At 42.1% G+C, this 24,781-nt stretch overlaps 2 protein-coding genes across 3 annotated transcripts in view; one reads left to right on the top strand and one right to left on the bottom strand.

Moving 5' to 3' along the window:
* Positions 1–14,630, bottom strand: part of f9b (coagulation factor IXb) — a 22,150-nt gene extending 7,520 nt beyond the window's left edge. Inside the window, exon 1 of the mRNA XM_040032095.1 lies at positions 14,055–14,630. Within this exon, the coding sequence (XP_039888029.1) occupies positions 14,055–14,070 (16 nt within the window). The 5' untranslated portion in view covers positions 14,071–14,630. The remainder of the gene's footprint in view (positions 1–14,054) is intronic.
* On the top strand, positions 258–24,781 carry fgf13b (fibroblast growth factor 13b). Of its 2 annotated transcripts, none has more exons than XM_040032099.1 (5): positions 258–6,189; positions 16,833–16,943; positions 18,809–18,912; positions 20,221–20,419; positions 22,830–24,781. In XM_040032099.1, the coding sequence occupies exons 1-5, from the start codon at positions 6,141–6,143 to the stop codon at positions 22,967–22,969; spliced, it is 603 nt and encodes a 200-aa protein (XP_039888033.1). In that variant the 5' UTR covers positions 258–6,140; the 3' UTR covers positions 22,970–24,781. The 2 variants fall into 2 exon arrangements, with proteins under 2 accessions (XP_039888033.1, XP_039888032.1); XM_040032098.1 differs by lacking the exon at positions 258–6,189 and adding an exon at positions 15,319–16,284.

The following is a 24,781-nucleotide window of genomic DNA, read 5'->3' as shown; positions in this document are numbered from 1 at the left end:
TCTTTTCCGATAAGCAGCTTTTGCAAGGCTTACGTGAGGTTTCAGATGAGTTGAGTGCACTCACACAGGCACATTTACGAAAACACCCACCCACAAGTTTGTACTTCTCCATTTCTGGGTAAGTTTGTACTGACGGCTCAGGTCATTGAGCTAGTGTCCTTGATCAAGTGACCGAACCCAAAGTTGATCCCAAAGGCAAGTAAGAACCTTGCATATCAGCTCTGCCACCTCTGGCACATAAACAGGAATTTGAGACTTACTGTAAAGCATTTTTAGAACTGATGCCACCATGCTAGACAGTTAGTACAGTGTTCTTAGGTTTGAAAGCCTCACATTTATGCCTCCAAACATACCTCTTGTCACTGTGAGCAGATCAATCTTTGTCTTGTCTGACCGTAAAACTTTTCAACAGAATTTCATCTCTCCAAAGATGAAAGTTCTTTTAGACCTTGGCGAAGTTAAAAGGCCGTCTCAGGTTAAAAGACACTGTAGAACCTTCAGCACCAGTTATTAAACTATTGAAAAATGATTTTATGTTTGGATTACAGAAAATCCAAAATGAATTCAAACTTGTGGATCCAATTCTTGTTTCTTAAAGTCATTAAAGATTTCCACCTTAGGGGAAAAAAAGTATTAATTAAACCACCAAAATTACAAAATTACCAAAAAAGTTGAATATATTAGGAAATAAAAAACAAAAAACAAAACTCATGCTTAAAATGTTTGTCTGTCTGGAGGATCCAGTAGTTGAGGGTGGATAAAGTCACCAACTTTGTTGTATAAGATATTCTTGTACAACTGACGCCACCAAATCAGGTTTTCTGAATATTGGATTTATTTCTATTTCTGCTCTCTAATGTTTTAATCCATTAGTCCATAAATTTGCGGTGACTGGGGCTCCTGTTCAGAGTTCACTTTAAATCTGAAGAGTAAATGTCCCCGATTTATAAAAATGCTCACTGAAATCTTTTTTTCTGTGTGTGTATACTCACATGCACACACACCTGGAGCATTTTCACAGCTGGCAGTTGAACCTTCCACTCTAATGTTTGTTAATAGTCCTTTTGTATGGAAACCAATATGTGTGTATATATTTATGTAATATTTTTGTCTTGTTTACTCAAGACCGTAGCTCTGGTGGAGGAGCAGGTCACCCACTAACACCAACATTTGATTAGCAATTATAAATGGCCTGTATTTGTAAAGCGCTTTTCTAGTCCCTAAGGACCCCAAAGCGCTTTACACAACCTGTCATCCACCCATTCTCACACACACATTCACACACTGGTGATGGCAAGCTACATTGTAGCCACAGCCACCCTGGGGCGCACTGACAGAGGCGAGGCGATTATAATTTAACTGCATGCTTTTATCAACAACGAACTGACAGGGATAACAATAGCAACATAATTGAATTACTTAAATGCAGTTACCTGCGTGTAATATTACAAATGTAAGCAGGGAAGTCACCTGAAAGCCATTCAGATACAGCAAGAAAAGGAAGAAACATCAACAGAAACTCATCAGTTGATGCTGAAACTCGCACACTGAAGTAAATAATGTCAGATCTGTACTAAGTGTTGAAGGCTGTTTGATTAGAACGTGAGCTACGCAGGGTTTGACTGGTGATAAATCACTGTGACTGACAGCTAGGTCAGCTGACCTTGAGCCAGCAGCTCCTTAGCAACAGCGCCCGTGTGGTCATTTATTGGCTGACGATGGCTTAGATGGAGCGAGCAGGGGGTTGCAGCCCTCTTTTTATGGCAACTTATGTAAGCCTTTAAATTCATCTCACTCGCAAATTAGATATTAGAGCGTAAAATGGGAAGGGGGATTTCACAATTAGCAGGTTTGTAGCAATTATGATTAGATCGCTGCCTGCTGATTGGTGTCCTGGGAACAGATTTGATAGCTCTGAAGATGAGGAGGGTGGTACTGGTTTCAAGCTTTACAGATGACAGAGAGAAGTAAAAAAAAAGAAAAAGTAAAAAAGTGGGTTAAAAGCAGGAAAATCCTATTACCACCAGTGTTTTTGATGGACTTTTATCTATTTGATATCAATGTTTGCTGTTAACAGAGCTGCTGAAATCTTGGTTTGATTTGCAGGACTCGATGCTCCAGATCTAGTCATGACATCGAGTCAATTACCTCCTCTATTCATGTCCCCATTTTCTCCAGTCAGTACAGAAGTGCCCCCTCTCATTCCCATTAAAATCATTCAGCTCGGTTGCCATTAGTGAGTCATGAGGTCATTGCTGTTCCCTCAACAACACTGAGTGGTGTGCAGCTGATCTCAGACACTCACACAGTGCGGAGGAATTATGACTGGCTGAATGAGAATATTTTGACTAATACACCTGCCCCTGGGTACAGTGTTTCCACTGTGGCCAGGTGTTTGCCCCACTTGAAAACATGCTGAAACTAATGACATGAACATGATCAGAGATGGTTAATCTAATCCCCCTGTAGAGTAAAGAGTATAATTCATTTCTCATTTCCACGTCTTTGCCCCAATGTGGCAACACTCACAAACAAGACAAGCAAACTCCCCTGTAATGGTTTCTGTGTTTAACTTGCGCTGCATTCAAACACACATGCACGTGTTACCTTTCTCTGTGTGTGAGATCTATATTTCTGGGCAGAGTGGGTTTGACTCCCCCCCGGAAATGAGAGTGGGTTTGACTCCTGGGAAAAGGAGCAGACTTATGTACCACTTTTTGTTCTAATAGAGCAGCTGGTCCCAGATCAGTAATCCTCCAGAAGGGGGATCTTACAGAGGGACAGCTGTGCTTTGGTCTGTTGGCTTAGAGTCAAAAAGCCACTATGACGATGTCACAGCTCCATTATACAAAGTCGTCATTCCAGAAATGTAGTAGCAGCATTTTGAAGGGTCATGCAAGGACAAAAATCTTTAACAAAACACAGTGACATCATTTTTCGTGGTGAAGGAGGAAATTTCCCTGAAGCAAATAATTCTATTCATGATATTCAGTGAATGCAGTGAGGTGAAGGTTTGGGAAGAAGCCGCTCCAAATAGACACTCCTTGAATATACAGGCTTGAATCAGTGTGGCCTGAGGATGCATATTTTCTTTTTTCACTGGCTTTTTTTTTTTTTTAAATTCATTCATTTTCTTTTGCTTATCCGATTTAAGGGCACAGGAGAGCTTCAGCCTATCCCAGGGCAAGAGACACAGTCCTTCCTGGATGAGTCGCCAATCAGTCGCAAGACTAACACAGACAACCGTGCTCATATTCACACCTATAGCCAATTTAGAGTCACAATCCAAAGACCTGAGGAAGCCAGAGTGCACTGAGAGAACCCATGCAGACACAAGGAGACCAACACAAACTCCACACAGAAACTCCCAGACTGGATTCAAACCAAGGACTTTTCTCCTATCAAGTGAAAGTGCTAATCACTGTGCCATTGTGCCTTTTTTCAAATCTCTAATATTTAATTTTCATGTTTTTATTCCATTGTACCCCTTCTTTAAGGTTTAGGTATTGTTTTCCTTTATTAACTTCCCAAGAAGGTTAATGCTTGCATGCATATGTGTCATTCTGTCTGTAAACAGGGTAGCTCGAAAGAATTCTGATAAAACTAGGGGTGTGGCCTGGGATTGTCTTAACCATCCATTAAAATTTTACATACATCTACCAAGGTCTTCAATGTCAACTTGGTTGAAAATTGACAAAAACTCTTATAACAACACTTATAAGAAACTATGATTCTTACAAGTGTGGTCTGTTTTGTCAGCATATCGAATGCACCATATCATGTCCCATTTGACCTTTGAACTATCTTAAAGGTCTTTAGATTGATTTGAAGGTCCAAGTGATAATAATGCTATATAGAGCTATTTAAAAATATGTGTCTTAATGCTTGTTGCGCTCTCTGAGTGCTTCTTGTTCTCAAATGAATGTATCTTGCATACACTTGTAGAGTGTTGTTGTGATTGTTCTTACTGCTGTTTTCAATGTGAACCAGTTATTTTTCAGGTCAAGTTTACAGAGAGGCAATAAAATAGTTTCGACCATCATAATTGCTGGGCTTCTTGTCAGCCCTTTTGTTTTGCCTCTTCAGATTACAACTGAAGACATGAAGGGGGTGGAGGAGGAACTGCCACTGTGACAACACAAGATCAAACTGGTTAAACGTGTGATTCATTTTAGCCAATGAAGTCACGCATTTGCAACCTGTTAGTGAAAATCAGGAGACACATAGGTTGCCTTGAGCTCAGCTCTTTATTCTCACTTGCTATTACCCTCTGCCTGGGTCATTTCACAGTTTAAAAAGTCCTTTATAATTCTTGACAATCTGCCACAGAAACAAGCAAAATCGAAGCTACTTCCAGCATCACACTCCTGTTGTGCCATATAAAAGCTTGATGTAGGTTAACAGAAGAAACTAAATTTATCTCTGACCCGACTTCTTTACTACGAACAACCATCACACAAACAAACTGAAGCCTTTAGCACGTGAAGCCACTTTTCATTCAGTCAACAAGAAATTAATCAAAAACAGGCCTTTAGGGCAGAAAAGTGCTGGAATATTATAATATGGAAAAGAAAAACACATTACCCAAAACCAATACTAAGTATGAAGTTTAAATGGGATCCAAAACAAGTGTTGACCACAGAAAAAAACACACACAGAAAAAAGGAAAAACTACTTTTCAGCAAAAATTGATTAAGTGATCAATAAATGGATTCATTTGCATAGTGCTAGAGTGCTGAGTGCAGTAGTGGATTTGCATTTCTTGGAAAGAAGACAACCTTGTGATTACACTGATCTTCTTTTCTTCAGTAAGAGCAAAAATGTGCATCTTTCAGTTTCTGTATGTCTGCTGTAACCAATGTCTTCATTATTGCTCAGTCTTTTAATGTTTGATGCAGTAGAGGCGTTATAAGGAGAACTGTTTGCTTTGTCAGCTGGTGGAAAGTCCTTCTCACTTGTTTTGTCTTTGTTGTATTTATAGCTGTTAAATTTGTTTCAAAGATCCCCTGACTACTCGGAGAAAGAGCTGCAGGATATCTGCAGTTTTTAAAAATATATCAGTTTAACGTTTAGAAATAGCGAGCCTGCAAAACACTTTATTAATGACGTATTTATTTAAACATGAAGGACTGCAGGTTTCCTATAAATCACCAATTCTTCATTATCTTCTTCATCTTTTTGCCATGGCACCTGGGTTGTTGACCCAGAGTTTTGGGTTTTGGAGAAAAAAAAGATAAAAAGGAAGAGCTGTGTGTTTCTAAAATAGGTGCTCATCAGCAGGTCATCAGATCTCCCTTTTTTTAGTTGAACCTGCCTTCCCAGTGTTACCCATGTATTGTCTCCATCTGTGATGTTCCTCTGTTTAGTCTCTTCCTATCTTATTTCTGTAGTCTTTGTCTTGTGTGCTTAGTGTTCAGTTTTAGTTTTCCCCAGTCTTTTCCCCCCTTTTTTTCAGATAATATCCACTGAACCTTCCCTGCCCATGTTCAAACCATCTCAACCTTGTCTCTCTAACTTTGTCTCAACACCGTCCCTCTGATGTACTCATTTCTAATCATGGGTGTTGGTCACCCATGAATACATGGCTGTGTGTTTTGTCATTTCTTTCGGACTCCGCAAAAGGCCATGAGGTCAGTGGTCCAACAGCCAGCAGCAAAAATAAGCCACTTACTTAAAAATATAGTAGAACATGAACAAACGCCAGTTAAGCCCGTGTAATGTTTTCAAATCCCTGCAACACAGTTACAGATGAATCCAGTGACTGCATCTCTGCAGAGCTGATGGAAAATGATAGGCTACTTTTAATTCCTCATTCAGTCAGAATACAATGAGCTGTCTTTGGCTCGTGCCCCCCCCCCGCGCGCCATCATCAGTTTGTCACTGTGCGCGTGCGAGTGCAGTTTTCGCGCGTGCAGGATCGGAGGGGAAGCGCTCCTGCTGGTACATGGTGACATGTAGGAGCACAGACAGAGTGGAACTGTGCAGAGAGCAGCATCAGAGGAGCAAGAGACAGGGGGACAAGGAGAGAGGGGAAAGAGCTGGACCGTGCGCAAAGGGACCGGACACATTAGAGGAGGATGAAAAAAGTGAACGTTTCACCTGAAGTTTGATTCAGCGACCGGTAGAAGCGACGGAGCTCCATGAACGTGATAACGAAAAGCAGAGAGGATAAAGATCATGCTTCCAAAGGTGAGTAACGGTGAACCCGAGTCAGGAGGGAGACATTTTATGTATTTATTTATTGTTTATAGAGGGAAGGAAAAAAAAGAAGAAAGATGTGGTAGCCAAAAGGTGTGCGATGATGCTGAGTCCAGCACGCTCCGTGGCCACTTAATCCCATTGTTCCCACAATACAGGGCATACAGGGCATACAGGGCATTGTGTGGAAGCTTCAAGATACACACTTAAACCATTTGGAAACGTGTGTTTAGGTATAATGCAAATGAAACACGTGGGGGTTTTTTTTATTATTATTTCGTGGATGTTTTCTCTCTATTGGTTTTGTATTTAACAGCTTTGAGGTATTTTAAATATGTAAGGAGAAACACAAACCTGTGAATTTATTGCTTTTGTTTAAGATTGAATTTCTTGCGTTCCGAGCTTGTAAAATCGTTCAAATGTGGTGTGTGCCCCCCGTGCACAAATTCATTCATTCCTCCCCCCTGGACAGCAGTAAAATCGACGTGGAGTACACCGCAAAGGAAACTGGGAAACTATGATTGCCATGGAGACAAAAAAAAGGGAGTTGCCTGCAAGCTGTGCTCTATCATGAATAATAAGCTGTACGTGAAACCCGTGTCATTCATGACTGTATCTTGCATGCATTTTATTTGCTTTATATAGCACTAAGAATTTGGCCAACATAAAAATACTAATTTTTATAACTTAAGAAAGACAAATTTAGCAGATACAGGAAGAGTTTAATATAACAAAAATCCAAAGATTGCAGTTTAAACAAAATATTAAAAGAGACTGGAGATCTAAAAGGTAAATGTGGGTCTATAACACAAATAAGTCACATTTGTGCTTAATGCTGGGGAAAGAGGCTAACGCTATCTGTTCTAAAAACATATGGAGTGCAAAAATAAAAAACAAGCATTGAGCCAGAAAGCTGTTGTTGGAATTATGAATTAACAACACATTTACTCAAACGCTGTAGCCCTGCTTAAGGGGAGGTGGATGGGACAGTTAGCCAGAGCACATTGGCAATTTTATTTAGTTTTTTATGTATTATTATCATTATTAGTGAAAGACACTGTTGTAACCTAGCATTTGTGGCTATGATTGGTTGTTTAGTTGACAGGCAGCTGATATATTAAATCTAGATATTTTGAGCATTTCTAACTAATCTTTAATGAGAAATTGTCTTAAATTTCAAGTATTTCTTCTCATTAGTTCAGCTGATTTATTTCCTTTTTGCATAAACATCACTTTGCACTCAAAAGCTCAGAGTTTAATATTTGCTGCTTCTTAATTGAATAAAGTCAAAATCTAGGCTACTTAATTCAAATAAGCTGTGGCCAGAGAGACTCGTCGTCTCTGGAAACTCTCTGACAATGGGTCCAAGGATTTCATAGCAATACTTAAAAGCAGTCAAGGTGCTGTTGCCTGACCTGTAAGTCTGTGTGTCCTAGACCATCAATCACAAACCACCAAACTGGTCATGCTGAACGATGTTACAGGCAGTTACATGACCAGTTACAGGCAGCTGCTCCAGACCCTTTCAGGACTGTCACATGTGCTTACGGTGAACCTGCACACATCCGTGAAAAGCACAGAGCATCAGTTCTGTTATTCTGGTCCTGCTGATGGGTCAAAGACCTTCTACAGCCTTGTCCAGCTTTCCTACAGTAACTGCCGGTCTCCTGGAATCTCCTCCATGCTCTTGAGTCTGGGATTTGCTGCGCCTCCCAGATGCAGCAAATCCTTTTAAAATAGCATGTACTGCTGTAAGAGCTGGACCTTTGTGCAAACTTTGTAAGGTCCAGGTATTTGCTAAGGCTCAGCAAAAGTTAAAAAACAGATGTATTTTGTTTAATGTAGACTATGCATTTACCTTTGTCTACCTTTGAAGAGTACAAGAATAACAATATTGAGCTAGAAATGTGCATAGTAGATCCAATTAAACTTCAGCTTCTTTGTACCATATTGCCCAACAACTAGTGACAGTGCTGTAATAAACCAGGTTAATGTTAACCTTTACTCACCTATATGGAACAAAGCAAACACATCAGTACACAGAAAACCCAATAAAACCAGAGTAGGGCGAAACCCTTATACATTGCAATGGATACAATAAAAGCACCTTGAAATATTGCTTTTGAAGGAACGCTTATTTTTTGTTTTTTATAAACAGAGTATTTGAAGTTATGCAGTATTACCTAAAACACCAGGCTTTGAATTTAGTTTGAATGACATTATATAAATACAGTGGGCAAAATAAGTATTGAACACATCAACAATTTTCTAAGTAAATATATCTCTAAAAGTGCTATAACGTGAACTTCTCCGCAGATATCGGTAACGACTCACCCAATCCACGCTTCAAGTCAAGTGGCTTTATTGTCATTTCAACCATGTGCAGTGGTACAGTACACAGGGAAGCGAGACAACATTCCTCCAAGACCATGGTGCTACATATAACATATAACAGACAATCAACACAGGACTAAATAAAGTGCAAGTGTGCAAAAATTGCAAAAAACCAAAACAAAGACAGAACAGAATGATACAGACACAAGACAGTGCAGAGACAACAGTGCAATAGAAAAAAATGCAACATACAAGACATCCAACCATAGACGTCCATAAATTAAGTTTTGTGTAATAATGAGAAATGACACAGGAAAAAAGTACTGAACACATGAAGAAAGGGTGGTGCAAAAAGACATGACACCAGCTGAAATCTATCAGCAATTAGAAAGCAATCCTGCCACTCAGGGCAAATTACTGTCAGCTGGTTCAGTCCCAACTGATTGCCTATAAAAATGTGCCTCATTACCAAGGTGCTACACAAGAACCATCTCATGATGGGTAAAACCAAAGAGCTGGTGCAATACCGTCACAACCTTATTGTTGCAAAACATGTTGGTTACAGAAGAATTTCAAAACTGGAAAGTGGAAAGAACATAATTTAACATAACCAGATGCTCCCCACAAGATTTTAGGCAAAGGAGTGAGAAGAATTATCAGAAGAGTTGTCTAAGAGCCAAGCAGCGCTTGTGGAGAGCTACAGAAAGACCTGGAATTGGCAGGTACAGTTGTTTCTGAGAAAACGAGTAATGTACTCAGCCACCACAGTTGTATGCATGCTCGTCACACAAGATGATGTTTGCTTTTCATCACTGATGAAGGAAAGCATGATGAAATATGTTTAAAATATCTTGTCTAAATGTTGCTCTAAATGTGCAACATTTGGACAAGCCTGTGAAATAATGGGAGAATATCGTCGGGTCAAATGAGACCAAAATCGAACTCTTTGGATGCCGTAATAAACACCATGGAAGAATGAACCAAAATCACACCTGAGCAATCCATGCAACTTGCTTTTCCGTACAGGAGGCGTCTTCAATAAATAAGAAAAAATCACTAAGGTTGTTCAACTTTTTTTCCCTGTTTCAGCTCTCATTATCACACATAACTTAATTCTGTGGTTTGATTTCTCTGCATGTGTGGATTGGATGAGTCGTTACTGACATCTGCTGAGAATTTTATTTCAATAGCACCTTTAGAAATATATTTAATTAGACAATTGATGATGCGTTCAATGCTTATTTTACCCACTGTATATAAAATAAAGAGACATGCCTCCATAGCACAGACTGAGGTCACAGTTAGTAAATGCATCAACTTATTGTGGCTTGTTCATGAACACAACATAAATTAGACACACACATGCACAGTCGTGTTTTCATATTTTAGTGGGGACATCAGTTGAGATGTTTTCCCTAGCCGCTTACCCTAACCATCAGAAATGAATGCTTAACCCTAACCTTTAGTCTAAACCGAATCATGTCCAAAGGACAACCCTGACATCAAAACCACATTTTGAGTCTCAAAAATGCCTTCAAAGTCATGCGGACAGGAATTTGTCCACATAACGACTTTTGGTCCCCACAAGTATAGTAATATTTCAATTTCTGGTCCCCACGAAGAGATGTAAACATGGTACACCCACACTGTGAATGACCACGGCAGACCCGATGGCATGAACATGCTTTGCAGCATACTTTATTCCAAACACGGTTGCTGTTACAAAACACAGAGCTGCAGCTCTCCCGCTGCCAGCTCAACATACCAACGATGACTATCACAGGACCCAGTGCAATACTTAAGTCGACGGGGCATGATTGCGGATGCCGTGCAGGCGCATCTGCCTTCCCTGCACATTCACATTTCGTTGTCTCCGAGCTCAGAGTACTGCTCAGCCTTTCCCATAGCTTTTCCCTTCAGCTTCCTGTTTTCCAGCATTATGTTATCTGATGGTGCCATCCAGTGGCTGATCGCTTACAAAACTGGTGACATTACATAGTTTGAAAAATCCAAAGGGAAATACATTTGCAGATGTTTTTCTTTTTTCTTTCTTTCTTTTTCTCATTCTCTTTTTTAATAGACTGAGGTTATTAAATACTGGCTACCTGCCCAGGAAACTGTCTTTGAAGTCTGAGCCAAAACATGCCAGCTGCCATCTTTGTAATTTGCTATTCAAAGGCAAGGTTACAAAGTTATTTTGGGAAAAAGAAAGAATTTTGGTACACAAAGAAAGAAAGAAAGAAAGAAAGAAAGAAAGAAAGAAAGAAAGAAAGAAAGAAAGAAAGAAAGAAAGAAAGACAAAACAATAATAATATCGGTTCTCTGGAAATGTTGATTCTGTAAAATCAGAATCTACAGAGTTATTTCAGAGAGGTTTTGTTTTAAATTACTTGTCCTGCTAGGGATGTTCTGTACTGCAGTGCATGCAGCAGCAGATGCTGCTGTCTGTTATTCTTTGCGTATCATGTCAGTAATATGGATGCTGCTGTCTGTTATTCTTTGCGTATCATGTCAGTAATATGGATGCTGCTGTCTTTTACCAGGCAGCTTCACAGGAAGAGCTCTTAGAGGACAGCAGTGTAATGGGCTTATAATACACAGTTGTGGATAATTGTGTAGAGTCTCTATATGGTTCATGGGCATGTCTCTGAGTGAGGCTGCTATTTAATGTGCTATGATGTGGAAAGCCCACTGTGAGAGAGCCACTAATGGTGTGTTTGCTTGTGTATTTGTGTGCACACTATGTGAGTTTGCCTCTGAATTAAAGTTTTTAGTAGTTTCACTTCTAGTTGTTTATCTTAACAGAATTGTGTGTGTGTGTGTGTGTGTGTGTGTGTGTGTGTGTGTGTGTGTGTGTGTGTGTGTGTGTGTGTGTGTGTGTGTGTGTGTCTGCCTGAAAGGCTCCAACAGCGAAACAGTGTAATCAGTTTTCTATATGAGACCTAAAATTTGAATCACCAAGCATGTTGGCTCCACTGGTTGAACTTGTAATCAGGGTTTAATTAGAAGCAAATATAAATAAGAATTTCGCCTGGAGCTTGTTTAAGGTCGATAACTACAATTATGGATTGGTGCAATTTAAGCTGTGACAAATACTGAAAAGAGCGATATCTGATGTAGACCTTGTTTCCTATTAATCTGATTTATTTCACCAAGTACAGCTGAGAAATTTCCTGCTTCTCTTTGTTAAAACTGTTTAGCTGGATTTGACATGGCATTTTAAAAAGGGTTGTGTTTAATGACTCACGCCCCAGTTTGGGCAGTAAGCACCAGAGTCTCTGTTGTAATGTTTACTGCTTTTTGAGGGAATGGAAAACATGAATCTGATTGCATGATTTTGGGGATTAAAACCTGATTATTTCTTTTTGTTCGTTTACATTTTTTTTTTTAGCAATTTTTTAAATAACCATATGTTTTGCTGGTAAATTAATTGTTTAAGTAACAAAAAACAAGTTTGGATACTGACCAGAATAGTCACAGGAGGCCCTTGTCATGTTTTTGGACAGAGAATAACTGTGTTTAAGTGTTGAAAGAGGTCATCAGAGAGTATTTATATGTCGGCTGCAGTAACATAGATTTGGATGAATGTGTCTCAGCCACATTACAAGGAAAAACAAACACAGACAGCGTTTCCTCGATAGGTCCTTGGATTTGGGAAGGGCCTGCTGGCTCTCTCCCTCTCCTATTGTGCCAGATCAGCGGGGCCTCGAGATGAATCATTAATGACCGGTTCCAACGGCTTAATGGCCTCTAATGTTCTGTAATGATCTCCCGTCAACGCCATGTACGCGGCCTTAATGGATCCAATGCCGTGGAGAATTGTCTGGTTTGAACTTCCATAATTCGCCCTGTTTTCGACGAGCGGCGCACAACAGGAAGTGCAAAAAGCCAGGAGCAAAAGGCTCCAGAGCTCCGCGGGCGCAGCATGACTTTCCCTCTCCGCCGATCCACTTCAGGTAAGATGAGAAAGGACAAAGTTAGCTAGAAAAAGGAGCCACATCTGTGCCTAAATATCACCAATATGTTCTGGTAATAAGATGTGCAAACGAGACGCGCTAAACTAAGTTCAAACAGCGCAACTCAGGCGCCGGACGTGTTTGAAGTGGCTTCTGAATTACGAATGTGAATTGTGGACCTTAGAATATTTAAAATGCTTAACTTAATGTTGATAATTTTCTATTTAAAAAAGTTTAACGTGGTTTTTTTTGTTTTGTTTTTAAATAAAATGGGTTTAAAGATGAAACGCTGTCCGTGGTGCTGAAAACACGGCAGGACGCGCCCTTCTGTTGGGAGGACAGCTGGACTTCAGCACACCTTAGCAACGCGCTGGCTCCTTAAAACACAAACACATTCACAATGAATCGCCTCGGCTCTGAGTTTATTTCACGGGCTTAACTTAAAGAAAAGAAAAAAAACACAACATGAAACTCAACAGAGAAACATTCTGAGTAAGTTTTGGGAGTTTAGTTAATGAATTCTATTATAAGTTTGCAACCAGTCCGTTAAGGCACAGCGAAGACTCGGATAATCCCTTTAGTGTAGAATCGGCCTGCAGTGCAGTTTCTTACACGGTCTCCTCCACTAAAACCACTTTGCATCCAAAGTTTTACGTTAAATAAAATATTCCAAGCGCGACTCAAACAACGCATTGATGGATTAAATGCGCAAACAAATTCCGGGTCTGAGCATTTCACTGAAGCTTTTGGCCTCGTAATGTCGTGGCGGCCAGTCGCAAAGAATTTAAAGTGTTGAATTTTGTACCACAAGCTGTGAATGTTGTTGTGCGTGGCTGATTTCACTATTTCCGACTCTTGTGTGGTTAGACTGAGTTTCTCACAGTTTTTAAAAAAAATCTTTTTAAAGTTTAGGCTGCTGTTTTTGTTTTAAGTATTTTTCTTTTTTCCAACTTTTTTTTTAATGTATTCAGTTCTTAAACTGCCAATTGGTGGCGCTAATGAACTCCAACCAAAGCTTAAAGACCTTCACTTCCTTATCATAGAGTACATACTACTCACATTCTTCAGACTGTTTGTCTCCATTTCAGACATCACTGTGTCATTTCTAGCTACACCTCAAATAGATGTTAATTATGGATAGCCATTTATTTATTTTTAAATCTTTGTACCTTGTCTCTTTTTTCATTGCTTTTCTGTTGGTTGATTTTATTGATTTGCTTGTTCTCTGTAAAGATGAAATGAGTTATTGTGATGGCTGAAGGCTGTGTTAATGTTCCTCAGGATCACTTTATATCTGATGTTTTTTACGTGGCTCTTATTTTGTGTGGCTCAAGCTTTTAGAGGCCTGTGGTTGGGTTTAAAGCCGTGAGCTCATAAAAGAAACATGAAGAACTAGATTTAGCTTTCAGTCACTTCTTTGCTCCAGCTGTTTTCCTTCATGTGATTGATGTTTTAGTTGACGTTACCGGTTAGTTATGAAATATTTTTGAATGTTGTCTCAAAGAGCGTGGGTTGAACTGCAAAGTAAAACTATATTTATCTGTGCATGTTTACAAGAGTCCTTACCTAACCAGAAGGCCATCGGTGGTACTTCAACTTCCTCGGTCAGCGGCAGGGTAAATGCTCCACTTTAGCAGTGTGGAGACCTCAGTGTCTGTCCACGGTCCATCACGTTCTCCAGCTGTCTTATCCTCACAGTGGGTTACAGCTCACTGGGTTTGGATCCTCTTCATTCGTGTAGTTTACTGCTCACCACATCCTCTTACTCCCCCAGCCATCGATCTCTCCCGCTGGAGAACAGCATGCATCGACTTTGCCCGCTGTTCAGCGGCTGTTGCCACATGCAGGTCGACCTTCGTCTGCCGGCTGTGTGTCCACCGCCTCCTCTTCCTCAGTACCAGTTGGAATTAGCAGTCACCATCCGCCACTGCAGCTGTTTTTGTCTCTGACAACTGTGCATCTGTTTTCCTGTGGGGGCTGCCTGTGGCCAGCCGACATGCACCGAGTGGCTGATTGCTGCTGCCTAGTGTGTGTGTGTGTGTGCACCTCTGCTCTGGTGCAAATGCAAAAAGGGAACATCTAGAGAACTACACAGCTCGCAGAGACACAAGTGCCGCCGTCTTTTTCACCTCCTTCTTGCATGCTGCAGCCTTTTCAGCAGTGGTGAACCTCTGCACCAAAATATTAGAGCCCCTCCTTTCTCTACCCCCCTTCTGATTTCTTCCCCTCATGCACACTTGCTGGGTCTTTCTCTCACTCTCTCTCCCACCCTCTTCCTTCATTGTCCCTTCACTTCATTTCTCTTATTTCATTATCATGTAGTTCCCCCTCATATACGTCATTTTTCCTGATGTGTGGAATAGTCTTGCACTTTCTTCTCCTGTCTTCTACTGGATTTATTTTTCCCTCCTTTTTCATTCATCATTCTCTTTTCCAATCCATTTGCAGGTTATTTTCTACAAGCGTCTCCCTCTCTCTCTGCATCTCTCTCTCTTTCTCTCTCCAACACACTCAGTATCTCATTTTCTCTCTGCCGCCCACCCCCTCTTTCATTATTCCTCCTCTCATTCATTCACCTGTCTGTCTCCTCTCTTATTTCATTGTTTATTCTCCCACCTCCCATGTTATCCTCTCCTTCTGTCTCTCTCAGTCCGCCTATCACACATCAGCATATTTAGTGTATCATGTAAATATCATGCCACGTGGGGGTACAGGGGCTACAGGTGCCCTATGAGAAAGCACTGCCCAACCCCCCCCCCCCCCCCCCCCCCCCCCCCCCACACACACACACACACCATCCAGCCCCCATCAGTCTCATCCGACACCCCCTCTCCTCACACACACACACACTGCACGGACACGCATACACACACACCCGCTCCACCTCCCCTTCCTCACTCTTCTTCCTCGCGGCGGGCAGGGCTGCAGCAGTTTTATGAACGGCACGGCTGCACCATGATCCCTTTCCCACTGAGCCAGCCCCGAGCTGTTTCATTGACAAACATCCCAGTTGCTGCATTTCTGTCACGGACAGCGTCAAGAAGAGGAGCATCGCCGGGGGAACGGTGCAGAGCGGCAGCAGCAGCAGAAGAGGAAGAAGGAGAAGAGGAGGCAGCAGCAGCTGCAGCGACCGTCAACAACCCCCGGTGTCGTTCACGCCAGCTTACACTCTGTTGATTTGCCACTCGGACCTGGAGAATCTCACGCACCGTCCTTCTCCGTCCACGCTCTCTCTCTCTCTCTCGGGACACTCGGAGGAATCACCAGAGGGGGGAATCAGAGCGCTCTTTGCCACTCAGACCCCTTGCGGGGATGTGAGGCGGCGTCGTTAGCGCTCAGTCACTGGCACGGTGCTGGATCTAACGACTTCCATGAAGCGCCGGGACGCACCGATGGAGGATTCTGGACGCTTTTTAAAATCACGGATATCCGCGAGACTGCATCGGTCGGTGTGTGATGCGAACTGAGCCGTGGGTGGTGTAGACCCCCACCCCTCAACCCCTCTCCCCGCGCTCCACACACCCCGACCGCCTCGTCCGCGATCGCCCTCTCCAACCCAGGACGCGCAGCCTTGTTTCACTCCACCGGGGGAACATGTCCCGGGCAGCGGCTATCGCCAGCTCCCTGATCCGCCAGAAGCGACAGGCGAGGGAGCGGGAGAAGGCAAACGCATGCCGCGGAAGCGGCAGCCCGAGCAACAGCAAAGGCGCAAACGAGAAACCGAGCAAACTGAATGTGTTTTCGCGTGTCAAGTTGTTTGGCTCGAGGAAGAAACGGAAGAGAAGGCGACCACCAGGTCTGTGAGGAGGGGGGTGGGGACAGTCGGATAGCCGGCGGGTAGCATCACCACCTCGTCCATCTTCACCATCACCTTCAGCATCATCGCCATCCTCATCTCTGCCACCATTCAGCATTATTTTTTTTTCTCATCACTAAGCCAGGTTCTTCATCACTTCATCACTCCTCACTCTGAGGACAGTGTCACAATCCTGTTGCATGAACCCACAAACGTCTCACATGAGTAACTTTATATTGTCCCACAGCAAAGTGTTGAAAAGCACAACCCTAAGTGATCCTACTCATGATACATGCGTCAATTATTAGCTGATTTATTTATTTATTTTTTTTAAAAAGGCATCTTTTTTTATGAGTTCCACAATGTTTAGTGGAACTGCCACGGATCGATACTGGTGGCCAGGGCCCTCAAGCATCAGTGACGGGAAATACAAACAGCGTCTCCTCCTCTGACACTTCTGGCTTCCTAGAGGCTGCTGGATTTGATGCATGTGATCACATGACAGCAGTAAGAAAAGAATGCACTTAATGTTTCTGTTTTCCTCTTAGAGCCCCAGTTAAAGGGCATTGTGACCAGGCTTTCCAGTCGCCAGGGCTTCCAGCTGCAGATGCAGCCTGATGGCACCATTGACGGAACCAAGGATGAAGACAGCACCTATGGTGAGGCTGGCTTTAACTAGATTTGTTGTGTGTGTGTGTGTGTATTTTACCCAACTCAATCATTTTGACCTAGGTTAACTAGGTAACCTAGAACTAGGTTATTTAGATTATTTATACTTTAACATGATTTATAAATAAAAGCAAAGCACAGGCTGAAACTGACTTTCTTCAGTGCAGATCTATATTACTTCTCGCTACAACAGAATGTTGCGACATGTTACTGCTTTAAGGGTCGATTTAATTTAATTCCCACATCCCTATTGTTGAATTTCATCTTGTGGAAATCTGTTTACTGCAGTGACTTTAATTCAGTCAGTCACTCAACAACAAGTCAAGTACTCATAATTAGCAAATGTCAAGTGGTGACACTGCAGTCTTTCTATATGAAATGCTTCCTGGTTAAAATCGTTGATCAAATGTCTGCACAACATACAGTGCCACGTTCAAATCCTTAGCATTCAGAAAGCTACCACACCAAATCAGACAACAGATTCATTTTTACCCACTCCATTTCATTCTCTCCATCACACATGCGCGCGCACACACACACACACACACACACACACACACACACACACACACACACACACACACACACACACACACACACACAGTGCAATGTTTGATTGATACGGCTAATTCAATTCTGTTGTTGTGGTTCAGACTGCAATCACTCTCCTTATGCACAGTTGGTGTTGCCAGCATCTCACATTAATCTCTGCTACTTCTCAGGCCACCAACTGTTGTCTGCATGCGGAACGACTACAGAGGAAGCACACTCTTTAATGAGATGATTACATGGTGTATACATCATGTAAACGCCTACCCACATTAAATCAGTCACCCGTAAATGCGTTTGAATACATAATCCCCGTAAACCACGTCTTCATATATTATGCACAGTTATTGTAAAGAACAGTATTGACTAAAAATGATGATGATTAAACAAGGGTCCTGACTCACAGAGCTATGGTTCGGTCTAATCTTTACGTTGATATGTTGCTACCATCATGGAGCCTTTAAGTGCTCATCCAGTTTGGCTGGAAATGCATTCAAATGAAATCTGACAGTCTGCGATTTAATGTCACATTCGCTGTAAGAGCCCAGACAGCTTAGTTTTGCTTGGGTAGCTTATGCTTATAAATCATGCTGTAAAAATTCACAAACAGACAGAGCTCATTGAATTTGCGGCGTTAAAGAAGCTCGGGAATGCACTGTTTACTCTGCATGCTCAAAACATTCGGCGACGGAGGACCACTTCTCCAGCAAATCGTCAAACATTTCCTGATTGCAGCTTCTTAACCGCAAGATTTGCCGCTTTTCTTCCGATTCACATCGGTGTAAAGTGAATATATTTCGAGGGCTTTTGGAGTGTTAATCAAACAGAAATTTGAAGGCATCGCCTTCTGTGTGGGGAAAACTGTAATGGGTACTTTTAACTACCATCTGACACTTTATAGACTAAATGAGTGATTGAGTAGAAAAAATAGCTGAAAGTGATCATTAAGTGCAGCTCTAGCAGGAACATTTTTCATTTGTATGACAGATGAAATTGCGCTGATTACTGGCTCTCTGGCTTTTCTGTTGAAGCATGTCCTTGCACTATCAAATGTTTACCAAAACTTGCTCTGCTGCTCGCCTTTTGATAATTTTATCCCACGCTTAATACCAGGAGCTAAATTGTAAGCGTAGTTCAGCCTCCTCAGCGCCCGACCTTCTAAAATAGCTTCTCTGTGGCAAAATGGAGGTGTCATCATGCCATTGATATTGATGAGTACTTTCCTCTGTTTCCCTCTGTGTTCGCTGTGTGAATGCTTGTTTGATTGCTTTGTGTTGTGCGCGTGGCTTTGCGTGTGCATTTGCAGCTGTGTTCAACCTGATCCCAGTGGGGCTTCGTGTGGTAGCCATCCAGGGTGTCCAGACCAAACTCTACCTGGCAATGAACAACGAAGGCTTTCTCTACACCTCTGTAGGTCACCACAGACACACACACACACACACACACACACACACACACACACACACACACACACACACACACACACACACACACACCATCACAACCAGCGTCATTAATGCTACAGACTCAAACCTGCTCTTTGGGTCAGGTTGAGTAATGAAGCAGAAGCTTTCACCGTGAGCAGACTCATTGTCATCACATCATCACATCAATACTTTAACTACAGTGTTGCTTTGTGAGTCAGCTGCCACGGGGTGTTATAATCCAGTGTCTGAGCCTCCCTTATCTGTCTCCTGATATTGTGGCTTCTCAGGATTGATTTCAGATCATCCCCCAGCCTCCTTTTGTTTATCTCCCTTCAGTGATTCTGTGATAGGAAGATTACTTTGTGTCTGTTTACACACACAGCTCCTAAAATTTGTTTTCATGTCTTTTCCCACTCAAAACACACGTACACCCCCCCCCCCCCCCCTCCTCCTCCTCTCCAATGCTACTGTGCCTACATTTTCTCAGACAGGTCAGAAGGTAGTGCTGGCTGCAGTGCAGTGCATTAAGTGCCTCACTTTAGCTGCACAGCTCTGATGGTGGGTGGTGTGGAAGCAATAACAACAACAGAATCAACAAAAATAACAGCAATCTGAACAAAACTGTGAGACCAGCAGATAGAAAACTAACAAAGAGGAAATAGAAGAATGGCACAGACCCCGATGTAATAAGAGCCACGCTGCTACGCCTGTGCAGACACGTATACCGCCACAATATCTGGTCCATCATGTTGTTATTGTGAGGGCTTCAGTCACAGCACTGATATCGCTCGTTCCATCTTCTCACCTAGTATTAAATGCAGAATACAGCCGCGCAATATTTCTGTGCCCGGGTCATATTTCTTTATGTTTTCCTGCTTAATCTATTTCAAGATCATGCATGCTGAAACTTCATCAAAATTTACTTAAGATTAATGGATATCGAAGAGAAACAGCTTTCTCTCTGGGCACCACCGTTCTCTCAGTGGGCTGGTTGGTATTCAAGGGAGTAGCCGGTTGCTATGGAGACGCAGGAATAAGGAAATGCAAATGTCAGCTGTCCTAAGTTGGTGCAGTTTGTTCTCGGAGGATACAGCCTGGCCGAGATAATGATTCAAAGAGCAGACCAGCTGATGGATGAATACACTGATGACTATATGGTGGAATGACTGAACGCTTTTTAATGGAGTCGCCGCCAGCAGCTAACACTTCACTCTCGCCACGTTTGCTTTATCACCTTCTCGTCTTCTTTCGTGTAGGATTTGTTCTCATTTCTATCACATTTTTCTCACAGGAGCATTTTACCCCGGAGTGTAAATTCAAGGAGTCGGTGTTCGAGAACTACTATGTCACCTACTCCTCCATGCTCTACCGGCAGCAGGCATCGGGCCGGGCTTGGTACCTGGGGCTTAACAAGGAGGGTGGAATCATGAAGGGGAATCATGTCAAGAAGAACAAGCCTGCTGCACACTTCATACCGAAGCCACTCAAAGGTAGGACTGATAGCCTTACTGACTTAAATACCGACATAATAATTCAGAACACGTAAAAGTTTAAATGTAAAATGAAGCGTTTATTCTGAAATTCCTGTCGCATGTTTAAAAACCCCCAAGAAAACATCAAAGACTGTTTGCTTGTTGTTGCTTCACTTGGATTTTCGTCATCATTTTGCATCATTAAAAGGATGTCTTTGCATTCACCTTCGCATTTCTCTCAGCTCGAAAGTCAGACCCTACACATCTTTTTATAGTCAAAACTTTAAATAAGAAGCTCAGCATGTGCACAAGTACGAGTTCAAGGCTTACTGTAGGTTTCAAACTGAGAAGAGAAAAGCTGTGTTTAAGAGACGCAGCCAATCAGAAGAAAGCTGGCTTAAAGGGAGGGTGGTCTTCCTGGGTGAGGGGTGGTTTGTTTCAGATAGTGGATGCAGAAAGGCCTATCATAAGATAAACAAGAATGTCTTTGAACTGTAAATCATGCAGAGGTACTCAAGTAGAGTCCAAGAATGAAAACCATGAGTCTGGAAATGAGCAGAGTAGGCCTGCTTTCCAATGAAACTTGCAGTATTTACATATTCATATATTCTGAGTTTGTCAGTGAGGGAGGAAAGAAGTTAAATTAAGATATGTGTTGAAAAAGAAAATCGTTTTAAGAAAAAAAATAGAGTAGCAATTTTTTTTTAAGTTTAAAACATGTCCAGAGGGGCTGTTTAAATATTAATGACTAAATATGCAGCGATCGGTGTTAACACTGGGAAAAAGCTATAGATGAGCTTATAACCCCCGTGTGTTCATGTAGAACAAAATAGACAGCTAATTGTGAAAATGGTTTTGAGCACCTCGGGGTGAGTTTGGCAGCTTAGTGAAAACAAAAGCAGAATCTCAGCGAACCTATAGCACTCGCTATTAAAGTGAGTCATGCTCATAAATGATGAAGTATAAAACTGTGCAGGTACCATTTACACCAGCAAAGCAAACATGGTGTGTCCGTTACCCCTGACCCTCGCAATTTCAGGGCTCTAGAAACTATGGCTGTGATGTATTACGTCACAAGTATATGTTAGGTTAAACAAATGAAGTTGTGATAGCATCTAAGAGAGCAAACTGTACTAAGGCTTCATTGATTAAGAGCTTGGGGCCGCTCTTGGAAAGTTTTCTCCCCTATAGAGGATTTAGGATTCTAAAAATTCAGAGGACCCCTGACCTATGGAAAATATCTGCCTTCCTGGACTAACTTAGAACCCATCTGCTATTTGCACTCTTTGCTTGAAGGTCTTATCGTCTTTAAAACTGATTTTGTGTCTTGTTAGTTTATAAAAGATTTAACTGGATTCTATACAAGGAAGGTCATTGTAGATGGTAATATATAGAAGCTTTACAGATTTACAGGCTAGAGTGAAAGCACACTGAAAAGAATGCCAGCGCCAGAAGATAAACATTGAAATGTAAATGCAGATTGGGTACTCATGAATAAAAACAATAATTGAGTCTTAAATGGCATAAAAGGAAAGTTTATGCCCAAATACTCTCGAGGAGGGGGAAAACATCAATAATTACATTCCTGGCCACCAGATATGATAGTGTTAGGCGACCCAATTCTCAGGTTTGATTTACCAGTGCCGGTCATCCAGAAAAACAAGAAAATACCAGGAAAATAGGAAAAGAGGGAATAATCAATATTTCTGAATAGCAAGGCGATAATGGATCCACAGAGATTGGTTATCTGACTCTGCTGCAGCATTTCTGACCATTTAGTATCACCACTTCTGGATGCATTAGATAGCTGTTTCCATTGAAAGAGCAGTAAAATGCACTGTGCACCATCTGACAGGCAGCGAACAGCAGATACAAAAAGTTAGCTGAAGAGACACATATTTCCCCGGAGACTTAGCGGAGGGCAAAACAAAGCTGAAAAGGGAATGAATATTGGAGTTACATCCATCAAACGGACATGAACACGACTCCATATAACGCTGCTAATGCAGCTAATGGATGTGTTCAGTGTGTGGCAACTGTTTGGTAACAGGCTTCCAGCCTAAAGGCTAATATGTCAGTGACCAGAAGCCATCAGGCATTATATGAAAGTGAGGAAAAAGGAGAAAAAAAACCTGAACTCTTAGTTAACTGTTTATTTTTTTTTCCAGTTATTGAAATTAAGATTATAATTTACCCATTTATGGAGTGTTACAGTCTTTAAATTTCTCTCTGATGATCAAATAGCGTCTTAAAATCAGAAATAATTAGTCTGTGGAAACTGAATCTCCCAGGTGCAGAGGAACTGACTGAACAAAGCTGTGCAGACTACACCCATGTGACAAAGACCAGTGGCAATAACTGAATTAATGATTCTTGTCTTGTCTTGTCTTGTGTGTCTGTCTGCATGTGTGTGTGTGTGGGGGTGTAGTGGCCATGTACAGGGAGCCCTCCCTCCATGACTTGACAGAACTCTCCCGTTCAGGCAGCGGCACACCGACCAAGAGCCGCAGCGCTTCGGCCCTACTTAATGGTGGCGGGAAGACACCCAGCAACAACGACTTATCCTAGCCCCCCGACCCCTCACACCGTACCACACATACACATGCACATACACATGCACACTCAGACACACTCCCATGCAGACGCACACATACACGCACAGATCTCAGGCCGACATGCCCACACATCAGACTGGTGAGGGGTGGGAGAAAAAGAAGGAGGACGGGGACGTGTTCTTCCACTAAACGGAGCCCACTGTGACTGACTGTGATGTAAATAAATCAAGGACAATCAATCCGTCTGGCTCTGCTGCCCCTGGTGTGCAGAGGGACGGGACCTGCGACTCTCTTCCCTCGGACGGGTCCTCCTGCTGTATCGTGAACAGTTGGATCAAGCGAGGGAGCGATAGAGAAGAAGGGACAGAGGAAGTCAGACAGTCAGTCACGCAGTCAGATAAACAGACTGTTACAGAGAACCAAAGAGTACAAGTATTAACCCACTAGGTTATTACTACGAAATGGCACGCGGCTGGAAAGTTACAGGGAGTTACAATGGAAGGAAGTCTTTATCTAATCTACCGTACGCTATGTTTACACAGAGCTCATGGGTTTAAGTCATATTTTTAAAACTGACAAACATATTCCTTGTACACTTATAAGGACTTATCATTTGTTTGCATGCAGGTGTGCCTGTGCATGTGTGAGAGAGAGCGAGAGAGAGAGAGAGATTGAGTACATGCTGTGCTTGCGATAGGCGTGCTGTGTGTGTGTGTTTGTGTGGGAGAGAAAGTGTGTGTGTGTGCACGCATGTGTCTTGAGGGTGGGGGTTGGGATTTTACCTTTTTAAGATCTGTTGTATATTGGACAAACCCCCCGCGGGCTTGAGCAGGTTACTGTAAGGTTTACTGTATATGCTTCCATGCTTACTTCTTACAAGCAATGCTGTCGTTTCTCTTTCCGTTCGTCGTTGTTGTCCCTTGCCGTTTGTTTGTTTGTTGTTGCATGGAAGCTTGTGGACCTCTGCTCAGTAGCAGCATGCTGAAGGTCCTTTTTCTTTCCCCCCCTCTCTCCTGGTCTTACGTGTTCCTGACCATAAGAGAACACTAGTGAGCCAATAGTGTGATACCAGAACACTAGTGAACTAATGTGAGGGTGTTAGAACACTACTGGACCAATAGTATTGCACCAGAACACGGGTTGACCAATGGTGTTGGACCAGAACTTTGGTGAACAGCACAGATTAACTTAATATTTTGGTTCCTGCTGTGGACAAACTAGAAATGCACTAAATAAACTCTTTCTAAGGAAGTGAACTGTCTCCCTTGTGTATTTATTCAAGCATTTTGCACCTGGCTGATGTCATGTCTGTTTCAAATGTTTGAAGTCTGGCTTATAATATTTGAATTTTATCAACAGTCAAGGCAGCGCTCACATTTCTTTTTTTTATTACATAAGACATATTTTTATTCTATTGCTCCAGTGGGCTGCTGATAGTTTTGGTTTCATGCCCAGCGCCGACGGTTTTACCACCACCAAAGGCGGAAGATGAATTAGTCCCTATGAAAACGTGCTGATAGTGGCTTGTGTGGATTACCGAGTGTAACAGTGCTGATTTGCTAGCACTCCATAGCGGGGGTCTGTGAATACAACCTCGCGGATTAATGTAAGACTTCAGGCATGAAAAATAATAATTAATGTAAAACCTCACCAACTAATCATGGTAAAAGCTCATTAAATAATTATGCAAACCCTCATGAATTATCAGGAGTACATAAATAAAACAGCTCTTGCATGAAGCGGTGCGTTAATTAATGCCACATGTATGTTATTCATCGTGAATTAGGATATATTAATCATGTTCATAGTCGTCTGCAGTTTACAG

The sequence above is a fragment of the Simochromis diagramma genome, unplaced genomic scaffold (genome assembly GCF_900408965.1).
Source record: "Simochromis diagramma unplaced genomic scaffold, fSimDia1.1 OVJJ01000216.1, whole genome shotgun sequence".
Lineage (NCBI taxonomy): Eukaryota > Metazoa > Chordata > Actinopteri > Cichliformes > Cichlidae > Simochromis > Simochromis diagramma.
Note: the sequence above shows the minus strand (reverse complement) of the source record. Positions and strands in the feature narration are given on the sequence as shown.

Excerpts from the sequence above, each read along its gene's own strand:
- fgf13b (XM_040032098.1), top strand. The coding sequence starts at position 16,083 with ATGTCCCGGGCAGCGGCTATCGCCAGCTCCCTGATCCGCCAGAAGCGA. Across the intron at positions 16,285-16,832 it reads GAAGAGAAGGCGACCACCAG|AGCCCCAGTTAAAGGGCATT; the intron begins GTCTGTGAGGAG and ends TTTTCCTCTTAG. Across the intron at positions 16,944-18,808 it reads GGATGAAGACAGCACCTATG|CTGTGTTCAACCTGATCCCA; the intron begins GTGAGGCTGGCT and ends GTGCATTTGCAG.